The sequence below is a fragment of the Hibiscus syriacus genome, unplaced genomic scaffold (assembly GCF_006381635.1).
Source record: "Hibiscus syriacus cultivar Baekdansim isolate YM2019G1 unplaced genomic scaffold, ASM638163v2 tig00109973_pilon, whole genome shotgun sequence".
NCBI classification, from domain to species: Eukaryota; Viridiplantae; Streptophyta; class Magnoliopsida; order Malvales; family Malvaceae; genus Hibiscus; species Hibiscus syriacus.
Window position 1 is genome coordinate 282,432 of NW_024062544.1, and position 14,612 is coordinate 297,043.

At 31.1% G+C, this 14,612-nt stretch overlaps 1 protein-coding gene across 2 annotated transcripts; it reads right to left on the reverse strand.

The window, feature by feature from the left end:
• Positions 1–3,139: 3,139 nt before the first annotated feature.
• On the reverse strand, positions 3,140–7,798 carry LOC120211597 (type I inositol polyphosphate 5-phosphatase 8-like). Of its 2 annotated transcripts, none has more exons than XM_039210097.1 (11): positions 7,679–7,798; positions 6,561–6,603; positions 6,388–6,472; positions 6,201–6,272; positions 5,813–5,897; positions 5,491–5,595; positions 4,871–5,339; positions 4,563–4,759; positions 4,365–4,473; positions 4,111–4,259; positions 3,140–3,789 (listed from the first exon to the last, which is right to left on the reverse strand). In XM_039210097.1, the coding sequence occupies exons 2-11, from the start codon at positions 6,576–6,578 to the stop codon at positions 3,531–3,533; spliced, it is 1,548 nt and encodes a 515-aa protein (XP_039066028.1). In that variant the 5' UTR covers positions 6,579–6,603; positions 7,679–7,798; the 3' UTR covers positions 3,140–3,530. The 2 variants fall into 2 exon arrangements, with proteins under 2 accessions (XP_039066028.1, XP_039066027.1); XM_039210096.1 differs by having other exon boundaries at positions 3,141–3,789; positions 5,813–5,900; positions 7,679–7,789.
• Between the last annotated feature and the right edge of the window lie 6,814 nt (positions 7,799–14,612).

Here is a 14,612-nt window from a genome sequence, read left to right on the forward strand (position 1 = left end):
AGAAAAGGGATTCAATTGTGGTTTGAATTTTTTTCCCATTCTCTTCAAAAGGGATTTGATTTCCAAAAAATGATATCCATAGAGGAAACCATTGATAAAGTAGAAAATAATGGGTAAGTTGTTTTCTGATTCAAGTGTAACAACGATACGACTTTCAAATATAAAATGTTATTGATCAGTTGTCAACCCTAATGGACTTCTTTTTTTTATCCACGGAAACGAGTGTATTAATTTAGATCGGATATTAATATACATAGAGATCTATTATGGGATGATCCTCTCAACTTAATTTACTTTATTCATAACATAAAATTTGAATCTTTGACCTTACTTAACAAACACAAATGTCGTAAAAAATTTATTTAATGTCCATAAATCATGGATGGGCCGACCTATAGGACAATTTTTTCCCATTATAGGCTGAAGTAGTGACACTTCCCATCCGGCTTGGACATTTAGATGAACAGGTGACATTATGAACCGACATCAAGAAAATTTTTGGCTTAAACGAAATTTAAATTCAACACATGAACTTCAAACACTTCAATTGAGACTAATCTATAAATAATTTCAACATGTGTTATAGTTTAAGGACCATTTTGAATTCAATATAAACATTTAGGGATAATATAGATAGATATAGCAACCAAATAAACAAATATTAGAAGTTCATTTTATGAGCAGAGGTAATGATACCTTCACCTATAGGTACTAGCGATTTGGATTTGATAATTATTATATTTTTTAAGATAGTTGAGGTTTATTATAAGATAATATTTGTTTATAATTTTTAAATTATTGACAACGAACACATATCATATAGACGCAACTGCTTAAACCTGAAACCTCTAAGAAGAATAACATAAGTAATATATAATTATCGAATCTTTATTCCCAGTCATTAATTTCTTGATTTACTTGTTTTGACAACTCATATGACCCTCGTAAATAGAATGGACTCTAAGTTAGGTACACAAATAAATAGTATAGCACTGAAGCGTAAAAATCCGTATAGAAACCAAGTGTGAAGTGAGTTGAATTCCATATAGTAGAGCAGTGCAGGAAATTTTATAACATGTCAATTATACCTTTCATCTTTGTATTGTATGTTCAATTTTCACGTGACAAAATCATTTAATCAATACAACAAGTATGAGATACACTTTATAGCCGAAATGACACCCTAGCATATTCATATAATCAAAATGACAGCGTAATATATCTGTATAACGACAATGGCGAAATAACACGCTTTCATCAAGGTTAAAAAAGATCAACAGCTAGATTAGTGAAAACTTTGAGAGAAAAGATAAACGATTGTTGTCTTAACCGTAGTGGTCTAGTCAGGTAGTCAACTTATAAGGTATAAATAAGTCACCTTAGATTAGTAGAAGCCGTGATGGGCGCGGAACCAATCATCTTTTTGAAAATATCAAATTATCATATATTTGTTTTAGTTAGGTTACCATCAGCTTCCGCAAGATTGAGATTCTTGACCATGACATAGCTTGAAACAGTCTTGTAGAGAAACTAAGTTAAAAGGGTTTCAAACACAAGAATAAATAATGAGAGTCAATCTCAAGATCTTCCGCTTACTAAACAGGTGTTCTAACCAACTGAGCAATGAAAGTCATAGAATATATTCAGATTTTAGTTAATTTGTAATTTTTTGGCATGCAAACTAAAGGGAGAAAATTATCGGAAGACGTGCACATATCTTGCAGACACAATTCTCCTTAATCACTAAAGTCACTTGCTAACTGGTTGTGCATATTGCCTTTTAGACTCAAATGCCGTGCACATATCTTGCAGACACAATTTTCCTTAATCATTAAAGTCACTTGCTAACCGGTTGTGCATATTGCCTTTTAGACTCAAATGCTAGATTGGGTTCAAAGGCATGGTGAGGGGAAAAGGTTACTGCACCTTATTATTTGTATTGCTTGGAACTCTATGATTTATTTCATTTGACAGAAAAAAAATTTTAGGAATCATGGGAGCAAGTCTAGATGTGCTCAGGGTATTTTTGAGCTGATAAAATGAGTTGTAAGGGACAGGTTGATGTGTAAGGAGTGTGTTCCTGCGCCGATGGTTTTACTTCAAAGTTGGGATTTAATTTAATTTCTTTGAGTTTTAATTTAATTTCGTTGAGTTTGTATCCCTTGTTTTTTTAATGAAACAAAATAATTTTATTATTCAAAAAATGGCTTGAAATAGGTATTGTTCTCAATTTTAACTTCAATATTTTAAAAAGTTTAAAATTTAATAAAAATATCAATACTGCCTTGAGCTACTAAGATTATGATATTATATCAAAATATATGGATACTCTCAAATAAAAATACAATGTCCTAGTTACATTTAGCATAGAAATATATGCTCTTTTAGCGTACCATATATAATCGAAAATTTTTACCATCATTGAGAGTTGAATTCAAGACCACCTTCTTACTAAACGGGTGCTCTAACCAGCTGAGCTATGAAAGCCACATAATTTGTTCAGATTTTACTCGATTTGTAATAAGATTTGTTTTTTGGCATGCAAACGAAAGGGAGGAAAATCACCGGAAGAGGAGAATCGAGAGCAACAGATGATCATCTTTAACGTTCTATAAGTACAGTGAAAGCCTGCTTTTTCTTTACTAAGGGTTATAGGTACCGTTGCTGAAGCCATGATAATGACTCTTTCATCCTAGCTGAACAAATGTTCCTGTGGATTTTTATCATAATGATACTTTGGGGTAAACGTAAAAGCAAGGATTCTCAGGCATCCATGAAACGTCTGAACAGAAATGGCTGTGTTTTGGCTGTATTTCACCATTTGGTCTTGGCAACCTATGGCTAGAATTGAACAAGTGTCCTGGTTTGGTCATATGATTCATGGCCCGCTGTCGTAAACATTTATGAGATACATTTGATTCAAGACAATGACCATCACACTTAAAGCCAAAACAGGAATACGCCCAAAGCAATCAATATAACACGTTAATTGACAATTTTTTCTTTTAAATAATTTTGAGTGATTATTCAATATCTTTCTTAATTATTAACAATGCACTTACACTGCACAAAACTGAGAAAGAAATAACTCTCCCCAAAAAGGCATATAATGCTAAATTCACCAATAATCAATAATATAGCATTTGCAGTTTCTAAACAGTGCTTGCTTTAATCAAAGCCCTTCTGCAAACCCTTTTTGTTTCCCTCCATTCCAGTTAAGACTTTAAATCATAATCAAAACTCAAACCCCAGGGGCTGCACTGCTTCTACTTCTGAACGTATTTACAGATTCCATTGAGATCATCGCCTTTTCGACAAAAAATTCAGGCATGCCATTCAAGTTTTTTAAGTGTGTACATATTCTATTATGATTCATCCACCAAAAGATGTTCCTCCAAATAGCAGGCCATGCTATATTTTCCATCATGACCATCATCATAAACCGAGCAAGCGTGCCATCTTAAGGATGCCGAAGGCAAGAATGATGTCGGCTTTGTGGCCCATCTTTTGGACATGGAATTTTTGGGTTTTCAGAACCTGGGAGTTGTGTTTATGTAGCTTTGTGCCCTGGGAATTAGTAAAAGTTCTTCGGCTTGGACTTTGGCTACACAAGCTGTTAATTTCGATAATGTTGGTGGGCAGGATCTTGCGGTCGAGATGGGATAGTTGGCTGAATTCACTTGGACAGAGAAGAGCGAATAAACCGGTCTGTGATCCGAGAACCTCAACTCGCCCCTTGAGTACCACATCTGCTTAATTCCTTCGCCTTTCCATAGTATCCTATCGCACCTGCAATAATTTTCTCATAAATCTGAAATCTCAACGTAATAGAAGGACTAAAACTGCAATTAGACCTAAAAATAATGAAAACTGCCAAAACAAGAAGCAGAACCATAGTAATATATACTATTAGAATAATATATATCTAACAACATTAAAAAATCAGCATGATTATTGTTTTCAAAGGATGATGAAGGCAGCTACATGTTCCCTACAAGCAACCTTAATTAATGCACAAGTTGGGATTAATTTAATCTTTGCTTCATGTATTTAATTACTAAAAACTAAGCAAAACAGGTGGTGAAAGGAACAAGAATCTTGAAATCTTACCAGGCAGGAATCCGCCGTTTTTCTTTGGAGTTCGATGTTTGCACGACGTAGTCGTCGGAATCTGTGAGATATTTGTAAGTTGGAGCGAAGTATATCGTGCCTTCTTCCCATCCTTCGAACACCAGACCGGCCCTTTGTTCTAATCTTAACTGCCAAGCAATGAGGGAAAAGTTCACGTTAGATATAACAATAATAAACCGATAAAGAAATACGATGTTAACTATCTATTTTCTTTGTTTACATTAGGTTCTCACCTGATCCTTCTCTAGAAGTGCTTGCCAATTATTCTTCTTCAGTAGTTCGTATGTATCAGCGTAACCGGCAGCAAGCCGATAGTTCAAATCCCCTAACCAAATGATCTTACTGAACAAATACGAAACAGCGGAAACCTTTAGAGGCTTAACAGAAAAGTGTGAAATTTAGATTGTTACGGATTTTAGAATATATCTTACTCATGGTCGACAATGGTATGCGGAGGAAGTGGCTGTTTGCGACCTCTAAGGGTATGAGAGAACCTTGTTCTCTTTAAGATTTCAGCAACATCCGAATTCCTTCGGATCTCGTCGCCTTCTTTCTCTCCGGAAGTCAAGTGGGTACAAACGAAGCAGAACGTTGTTTGGTGCAATGTCATACTAATGGATATTGAACCCTGTTGTAAACAATAAAAGAAGCTAAACTTAATGCAATGGCAATTTAACTGAGATAACTGCTGGATTCCATTCGGTATCGACTAGGGTGTAGAACAAATGGAATTACTGACCTTGTTTCCGAGATATCCCATGATGCCGCGGCCAACGCAAGAGACTTTCAGGTTGCTAATATGCTGGTAAAGATCAGCTCGAACCCACACGCACAAGAAAAGGCCAACCATTTGCTTGCTAGCAGCTAAGCAGAAGCGCCGCTGCTTTGGACTGCTGGACATGCAAGTGGGGCTAGGTGAACCGTCTTCGCTTAAACGAGAATTCAAGTTCATCAATCTTTCGAAATCATCTTTCCTGATTTCATCTTCCATCGAAAGTAAATCGGAACAGCTGATCTTTCGCTTCCCACTTGCTTGCTGTTCAAGCCACAGTGAGGACGGGCTCATAATATTGTAACATTGAGCAAGTTCTAGGTCACTCGGGTTGGTATTCAAAGCTTGACGAATAAGGGAAAGCCACTGTGCAGCAGGGCTGTTGTCCTCGGCTCCAAGCACGTTTCCAGCATTTAGAGGAACGATTTCCTGGAACCTAGCAAGCAGAACAAATCCAGTTTGAACCAATCAATTCTCGAAATATCACAACATCGTAATTAATATCACACCCTCGATGCATAAAAAAGGGCATAACGAATCAATTCGGATTAGTCGATCATGACCTAGAGAAAAGAGAAAGAAATTACCCAAGAACATAGATATCAGCAGGAGCAGGTGACCTTAACCAATCTCTTAAGTTCAAACCATGGTGAGGTGATTTCCCTCCCACATTCCATGTCCCTACAAACATCCTGGAAACTCAGAAAAAAAAACAAAACAAAGACCAAATCAAAACCAAATTATTGACAAAAATTAAGAATTTTCAACTCAAACAATCCTAATTTGAACATGATGAGTATGCGTTGTTAATATACTAAGAAATACTTTAAAAATGTATTAACTTATAATCAAGGTAGACTAATTGTACAATATTCAAACAATAACTTAACCGAGTTTTTATAACCTCACCTGAGATTGACTGAATCGGTGACAGGAAGAGTCTCCGGAGAGACTAACGTCGGCTTAATCCCTCCGGCAGCTTCCATCAACCAGCCTTCTATTAAAAACCAAAAACTCACAGTTAACAAGATAATCATAATGAAGTAAATCCAAGTGTTATTAGAAAGTGGTCCTGTGAAGGTCAAATATAGATCGTCACGTGGCGGGGAAAACTAAAAACCGGTCATCAAATTTCAACTAAACCAAACCGAGGTCCCAACCGAATCATTACCGGTTATTCGATCGTAGCCGTCAAACTGACGGCTGCGGGAAGTTAAAAAAAAAAAAGAAAGAACGAAAAGCTTGCAGATCAGTACGGAAAATTAGAATACTGCCGGTGGCGCATCGTAAAATCTACCTGAGAAATCTTCCGGTACGAACGCGTAGTAATCCTCGTCGGAGCAACTCTTTCTTGTTTCATCAATTTTGCCTGTAAAAAAGAAAACCAGAAACAAAGATTCTTCCTTTGAATCTAAAACGAAATCTGCTAATGAAATTTGATCTGAAAGGAGACATATTCATGGTGGGATTTGTAAATTTTTTACCGTTGATGGCGTAATCGGAGTGAAACTCGTCTACTCCACTCGGTATATTCAGCCATTTTCGGACGATTACTTTAGGCCACGAAAACTGCAACAGCCAGAGCAAAAAAAGAGATTCAGAATTCAAACATTCCGTTCAAAAAAAACAGACGAACGATGAATCGTCCGGTGCATACCTTGGAGACTTTTCCCATATCTGTTTCTCGTTGCTTAACTGCCGAGCAATGGAAATTTAAAATCAGGATCGAAAACAAGTTGACTGATATTATAATGGCGGGGGAAAATTATATATATTATTCTGAATTAAATAAAGTCTTGAATGAAAAAAAAAACAAAACAAAACCGGGAGGCAACTCAGAGTATCAATAACAGATGAAAAGAAAAAGATTTGGGCGATTAAGTTATGAATATTCTGAGGGAGAACTTGATGATTTAACTAAGTGAACAAATTCAACGGGAATATAAAAGAAACTAGTTGCAGGAGAAATGGAGACAGCAAAATGGAGAAGAAAAATAGTTTTTAAAAAAGGAAAAGAAAACTGAACTCCCAATATAATATTTTTAAAAAGTTTTGGGTTTTAAGCCTTTTTTAAGCTTCTTCACAGAGAAGAAGACATGGTGGAAAAATGGGTAAAAGTTTTTAAATCATTGAGAAAAAATTAAAAATCTCTGGTAATACATCTTGGAAAAGTCTGGCCTTATAATTTGGTACTTCCATGTACTTGATTAAAGAGATGAAAAGGGAAGAAAGGGGAAAGCATTTGAAAGATTGAAAAGTCTGGCCTCATAATTTGGGAATGATGAACACAAATGGAAAGTGAAAGGCGTTTGGGAAATGAGAAATCTTAGTGTTTGTTTTCAAGGAAAACTGAAGATAATGGAAAATGAACTATGAAAGTAACAAAGCGATAGTCCGATGAGGTGAGGTCGTAATCTGAAAGTGAAGCTAAATGACACAGACACACGCAGTTCCCGCTAAGCTGCCGGCCAATGGAACAGAGCCATCTTTTATAATACAAATTTGTGGTATTTAAATTCAAGAGTAGTCAATGCCATTGTTAATAATTCTCAATCATGAAGAAGACGATAAAAATCGATAAACGTGTAACGAAGAAGAACATGGAAAACTAAGACTTCCCAACTAAAGTAATAATTGCAAATAAAAACAAAAACCCAATATATTACCAAAAAAAATCAATCACAGATTAAAGGTAAAAGAAACAGTGAAGTCCACAAATGGTGATTCTCAGATTATGAAGTTTAGAGAATGAAAAAAAGTTGAAAAAGGTTTACCCTTTTTATTGATATTTCCTTTTACGAGTGTGGAATCTTACTTTGTTTTGTCTTCAACAGTAAAAAGCGAGCAAAAATTTGCTGAAAAATGGTGATGGTGGCGTACCTCGTAAAAGCCAAAAGGCAGCGCTGTTGCCTTTGAAATATATAAGTGTGCTTGAGGAAGAAGGAGAAGAAGCTTTAAATATAGTTAATTGTTTCTGATTTGAGGTTAATGCACTACTAAAAAGGAGATTTAGATTTTTATTTCGAAAAATTACATATTTGGTATTTTATTTATTTTAGTCTTTTTATTTTGATTATTTAATTATTTAAAAAATTATATTTAATATTTTATTTTATTTTTATTTGATATCGTTAATTCAACAAAATGATAATTGATATGACATAATAACAGTTTTAGTTTCAAAACTTACACATTCTATCAAATTGATCTTAATTTTATATAATTCAATAAATCCTCAATATTAAATATTATTAAATTATTAATACAATTTTAAAATATTCAAATTAAAATAAGGAAGAAAATGGATATGATTTTTAAATGTTAAAAATTTATTGAATTATTTTGAATTCAAACCAATTTAATAGAAGTTGTAAGTTTTAGGGACTAAAATTATTATTATACTCTTCCAAATAACCATCTTCGTATAGTCAATGGTAAAAGCTAACGGTGAGTAATAAAATTAAAACAAAATATAACGTTAAGTACATAGACTGAGCTAGGATCAAATATTGAGGGGGCAAGTTTATTTTATATCAAAAGAACAAGAATATGTTAAGTATTCAAATTTTAAAAACTGAGAAGAACAAAAATCTAATTAAAAAGAACCTAAATACTATTATACCCAAAAAATTTGGGAGGGGTAAGTAGTTTCGTCACTGGTTAAGTATGATTTTATAAAAAAAAAAACTGTTAGATGACCAGAATAAAAAGGTAAAAATGAGGTACCAAGTAGGTAGTTTACCCTTTTTATTTCAATTTAGAAATATATATATATATATATATATATATATCATACAATTCGAAATGCGACTATAAAAGGTAGCTGACTTGTTTTAATTAGGGTTAATCTAAACTAAATCATATTTAAACTTTATGATTGAATGTGATCAGGGATTCTGTGCTGCCATTGATTGGCAGCTTTGTGCAATTATTATGATTGACCCTTTCTTTACTTTTTAATTGTTTTGAGTTTTTTTAGGTAAATGACACTTGTAGTCACTAAGCTATTCCCTACATATCCTTTTAGTTTCTGAATTTTTAAACATTATATAATAGTTATTGATTTTATCAAACTGTTGCAAAATAGTATATCACTTAGAGATAATGTGGCACGTTAATTCAATAGATAACATTTTATGAGCCCCTTAATTATAATTTTAATGTTAATTTGATATTCTTTAATATTTTAAATAATAAATTTTAAAAATGGAAAGAAATTATAATTTTTAAATATATATATATAAATTCATTACTTATTTTTAAATTTATAAACATAATTTTGGAATTATTATTTAAAAATATTTGAAAAGGTATAAAAAATAAAATATTAATTATAATGGAAAGATCAAATGAGATATTATTCATTAAGTTAACTATTATATTAGCTATAGAAAATATTATATAATTGTTTTATAGTAACTTAATAAAGATATATTCTACCATTTTCTTTTCTTGATTAGCTGCCATTCTAATTTAATTAAGTGTTTTTCAAAAGGAAAACTAAATCAATTGGGCGATGTTTAGATAATGGTAATTAAAATTAGGAGCGAAACATCATCTTTCTTTTATAATCATTAATATTTAATTTATTTATCGATTAATTTAAATTAAATATTATAAAGATAAAGACAAACCTTTTAATATAATATAATATAATTTACTATATTTATAAATATTAAGATTCGAAACCTTAATTAAAATACATAGTGGCTTTGTACTTATTGTTGGTTGCTAAATATAAGATCAGCAACAGTGATGAAAAGCAGATATGTTTTTGTACTTGACAGCGGTTTTTAGTTTCTTTTGGGATATACCAATCATTGGTTGTGCTTTAATCTTAGAGTAGCTTCGAAAGGTCTAATCTTCTCCTAAAGATCTGCCATTTGATTTGAATGTTTGTAAGTATATTTAGTCAAATCAGATGTCAGAAACCCTGTTAATTATTTAATTTAATATATGAATATATTTTTGTGGTAACGATATTTAAACTTAAAACGATTATTTTTGAAATTTCGGCATTTATAAAAAAATATTTTGGAGGCACCATCAATTTTTTAAATTAAATAGGTTAAATATTCAAAAATAGCCTTTTGAAATTTTTTTTAATCAAACATCCTTTTGAAAGATAAAATCAATATACATAAAGAAACTTATTTTTTTATAATTATTTAAGTTAATATATGAATATATTTTTAATATTTAATTATTTATATAATTAAAATTAATAAAACTATTTTAAATAATAAATAATGATTTGAATTAAATCGAATTAATCTCTTTATTTAAGTTTTTTTTGAGCCAAATCATAACAAGTTGTTCGAATTTTAAACATATTTTAGTTTATATGGGAAAATAGTGTGAGTCCAACCGACATTGTTTAATGCCCTATATTTTTGGTTCAAATCTTTTAAAAACTCTTTTAACTATTTTTAAAATAATATTAAATTTATGTTCGATATTTTATATAAAAATTTTATTTTTTAAGAAAAAATAGTGTTAATTGACACTTTCATAAACAGGTTACAATTACTTTGACTCAAATTTAATTTGAATTTTTATGATTCAAATTTAATTTAATTTTATTTTCAAGTTGAATTGTTCAAGTTTCTATATAAATTTAATTATAATTATTATAGTATTAAGGTATAAATTGGTTCTAATTTTTTGACTTTCTCTAATTATATAAGATATTTTTATATTATAATATTATTTAATACATCAAATACAATCTAAAATTGTAAAATATATTTCAAAAAATGTATTTTAAGGATAAAGTATTTTTGGAGAGTATAAAAGAGTCAAAGAACTGATGAAAAAAAATAAAAAAATTGCAATCAAAATATTAAACTAAGTAAAATATAAAGGTAAGGCAATAAATTTAAAAAGAGAGTATAATTTTAGTAAAAGAAATAGGAATTGAAGTTACATAGGTAGGTCTTCTATAGTAGTATAATAACATGTGGTTCAAATTTAGTCAAATCAGACTTAAAATAAATAATGAATTGAAAAAAATTATGTAAAATAAAAGGACTATATTGAAAAATATAAAATTTATTAAAAACTTAGAATTGAAAGTACACATATATTCTACTATAATTATAAGTATTTTGTTCAAATTTAGTCAAAATTAAACTTAAGAGGAAGGATGAATAGAATAAACAAGGAAATCAATGGAAAAATAGTAAAACTATCAAAATATTCATTCAATTTTTTATTTTTCAAGTGACTTGTTTTAAATCTCAATTCAATTCAAATTTAAAAATCAACTCAAAAATAAATAATTTAATTTAAATAAATTAAAATTTTAAAAAGATAAAAAATTTAAATCAAATCAAATTTTATTCAATCATACATATATCAAATTAATAATACAAACTTCTTTAAAATCTTGAACTAAACTTTTATGTAAAAAAAATTGTTTTCAAAGATGTTAATCATATTTAAAAATAATAAATTTGGCTCATGCTTATAGAGCCTAGACTGGTTTTCAAGCCGCCATGTGGAGTAGTACACTAGCTATCTGAAACTAAAGTCTTTGATCTTCCAACTTCAATTGTCAAATCAACAATAAATTTTTAAAATATAAAAATATAATATGAAGAAAAATAACTATTTATTTTTTATGGAAAAATCCATTTAAATCTTTGAAAGGGTAAGAGAACAACAAAATTAGTTACAAGGATTCCGGGCATGTTGGCAAAATAGTAAAATATTGGTGGCGTCAAAATAATTTGGCAAAATAAAATATAATAAAATTATTCTGAGATTTATGACATTTATTACAGTATTTTGAAACTCGTCACATAGACATGACGGATTTTAAAAAATATTTTTTATTAAAATTTATCACGAAGACATGACAAATTTTTTAAAAAAGTATTCTTTATTAAAATTCGTTATGCTCACGTTACGAGTCTCATCATGCTTATATGACAAATGTCAAAATATTATAATAAACGTCATAGATTTCAAAATAACTTTTCTTCACCGGTATATTTTAAAGTTTTTTGACGCCGGAATTATTGCATTAATTTTGACGGGCATGTTCTCATAAAACAAAAAAATAAAGTGTAAATTATATAATTAATTATCAATTTATTATCTGTTTTTATTTTGAATATTAACTTATTTTTTTAATAAAAGCATTATTAATATTTTTTTTATTTTAATCACTAATCATTAAAAATATAATGATGTCGTTAATATAATATTTAAAAAAAATAAAATTTTAATATCGTTTTTTTTCTATGTTGCCAATGAATTGGTTAAATAAAATTATAAAAATATGTTACGTAAGTGTAAGTTTGTTTCGTGATTGTTTATGATTTACTTATTCTAATTTGAGTGAAGAGTCATGATTGATGATGTAACAACCATTTACCGATATTTTTCGGTTATAAGTAGAAAGTTAAGAGTTAAAAAAAGGAGAGATGATCTCATTTTTAATCGTGGCTGAGGGATATATATAATAACCTTAGTTAGTGTTGTCAGACATAAGGTAACTACGATTATTGGTAGGTCAACAAACTAAATAAAATTATAAATTTGGTTACCAAATCTTTTATTTCACTCTGACATGTCAATTTGACCCGTAAGATGTTTTGTCTATGCATTGTAGCTAATTCAAAGGTTGTGATACTCCTTTGTATGGAGGATATAGATTTCTTGAAAGCTCTGGTAAGCGTAGGAGTCTATTTAGAGGTCTCAATTGGAGAAGATCTATAGTTGTTGGAGGTCACCTTTAGAGATATAACAAGTTGTCATCCTCAGTCGAGGGAATGTTATAAAGTGACTTGAATCGAGACGTGCGCTCGAAGATGTCCACCACATTTATGAGGTTATTTTTTGAAACCACATAATTGATTGCCTTTCCATGATGCCCTCAGTTAGATGTAATCGTCCAAGGTACGACTCCTTATGCTTTCGAGGATGATCCCTTGTACGTACTACTGAGCCTCTCATGCGATAACATCCGTTGCTTCTCGGAAGTGCTTTATAGCAACACATACTATCTATTCATATGCTCGGACCTTTGGACAAGCAGAGGTGTGTTGAGTCTAAGATATGAAGAGTGATCTTGAGAGGCAAGCGTTGTTGCTCGCGTTGTCCCCTATCCTCTTTTCTTCTCCTTGTCATATGCATTTTTGGCTCCTTACAATGGACTGGTTAGAGAAACTAGGTGCATTTGGGTAGATTTTGGGAAGAAAAATAGAAGTGAGGATGGTTGTTTTGATTTTTAGGGTAGATCTCAACTTATTCTCTCGATCGTGAGGCTCGTTCATGCTTACTCCACCAATTATTGACGGAACAAGTTTGTCTCATCGATTATTGACGATTCGCCCTTTCTGAGTTAGATGAGAGCCGCAACCAATAAGATAATAGTCATTGGTCGGGTTTCTCTATGATAGAGATGAGAGCATGAGGGGAAAATAAAGAGTAAAAAGGAGAAGTGAAGAGGATTCCCTTCTCAATCGTGACTGAGGAGTATTCATAGTGACCATAGTTGATGGTGTTAGGTATATAGTAATTATAACTATTCATAGGTCAACATGTAAAATATATTTGGTTATCAGATCTTGCATTTCGCTCTGACATATTTCATAAGCTCGTCAGAGATCTTATCTGTGTAATGTAGCTTACTCGGAAGTTGTAACACTTTTGTGTCTGAAGAATATGACTCTTTTAAAAATTTTAATAAAGAAATGAGTTTATTTAAAGATCTTGACTGATAAAAAGTGCACAGATTTCAGAGATCATCTAAAAAAATATAACATAATTCGAAGAAGAGAAGCGGTGATGAGCGACACCAACCATAAGACCGGACACACACATATGCTTAGATCGGAAGTTGAATGAAGATTTTGTAGGGATGGGGTTTTAGCAAAATAAAATAAGCATTAGTATTTATGTATAAAAAAAACATTAGCGTGGCATGAAATTTTGTAAAACTAATTTAGCTATTTAATGTTATGTAAAGCGTTTTAAGATAAATTACTTCAAAATCATGAATTAAGAAGAAATCAAAATTCGATAAAACCCAACCCTTGCATGATTCCATCGCTTACATGCATGTGGGGGCTTTGATTAAAGTAGCTTAACCATTAATTATTCTTCTCTTTTCGTGTCTAGTCCACAATGAGTCTAAACATTTCATAAAAATTATTAACCTATTTACTCGCTTTAAACACGTGGCCAACTCAGCCAGCCTCTCCCTGAGTCAATGATTTAAGCTGAAGAAGAAGAAAAAAGAATACTAAAAAAAAAACTTCAAAGGCAACCTAGTGACACCTATGAACAGGATTTTGTATTGGTTGGAAAAAGTTTGAAGTGCCCTAATACTGTTCCCTATAAGCTAAACAATGATTAAGCTGAGATTAAACAATTGTTTAGCTATGGAGTTTTAAGAGAGATGAACACAAAGTGTGAGGTCGAAGTGGCGGTGGCCCAGCAGATTTCATAAAATCATACCTAAAACCTAATCCAAAATGTAAGTGATCAAGTTTTAAATATTAGTTTTTGCTTTTCTTTTTATGGATAAAGTTTACCATCGATAGGCAAGCCTTAAGATAATGTCAAAACCCTAGGTTTTACTGTACAGATGAAAAGGCTACATATACCTTTTTTTTCCTTAGTTTTGCGGTTCGTTTTCGCTCGGATACAAGAGGATTTTATGTGGGCTACAAGGACATCTTTTCACGTTTTAAAAATT

Bases quoted from the DNA above. Each gene is read 5' to 3' on its own strand.
- LOC120211597 (XM_039210096.1), bottom strand. The intron at 6,273-6,387 runs GTAAAAAATTTA...TCTTTTTTACAG, and splicing joins CTCCGATTACGCCATCAACG to GCAAAATTGATGAAACAAGA. The intron at 4,474-4,562 runs GTAAGATATATT...GTATTTGTTCAG, and splicing joins CATACCATTGTCGACCATGA to TAAGATCATTTGGTTAGGGG.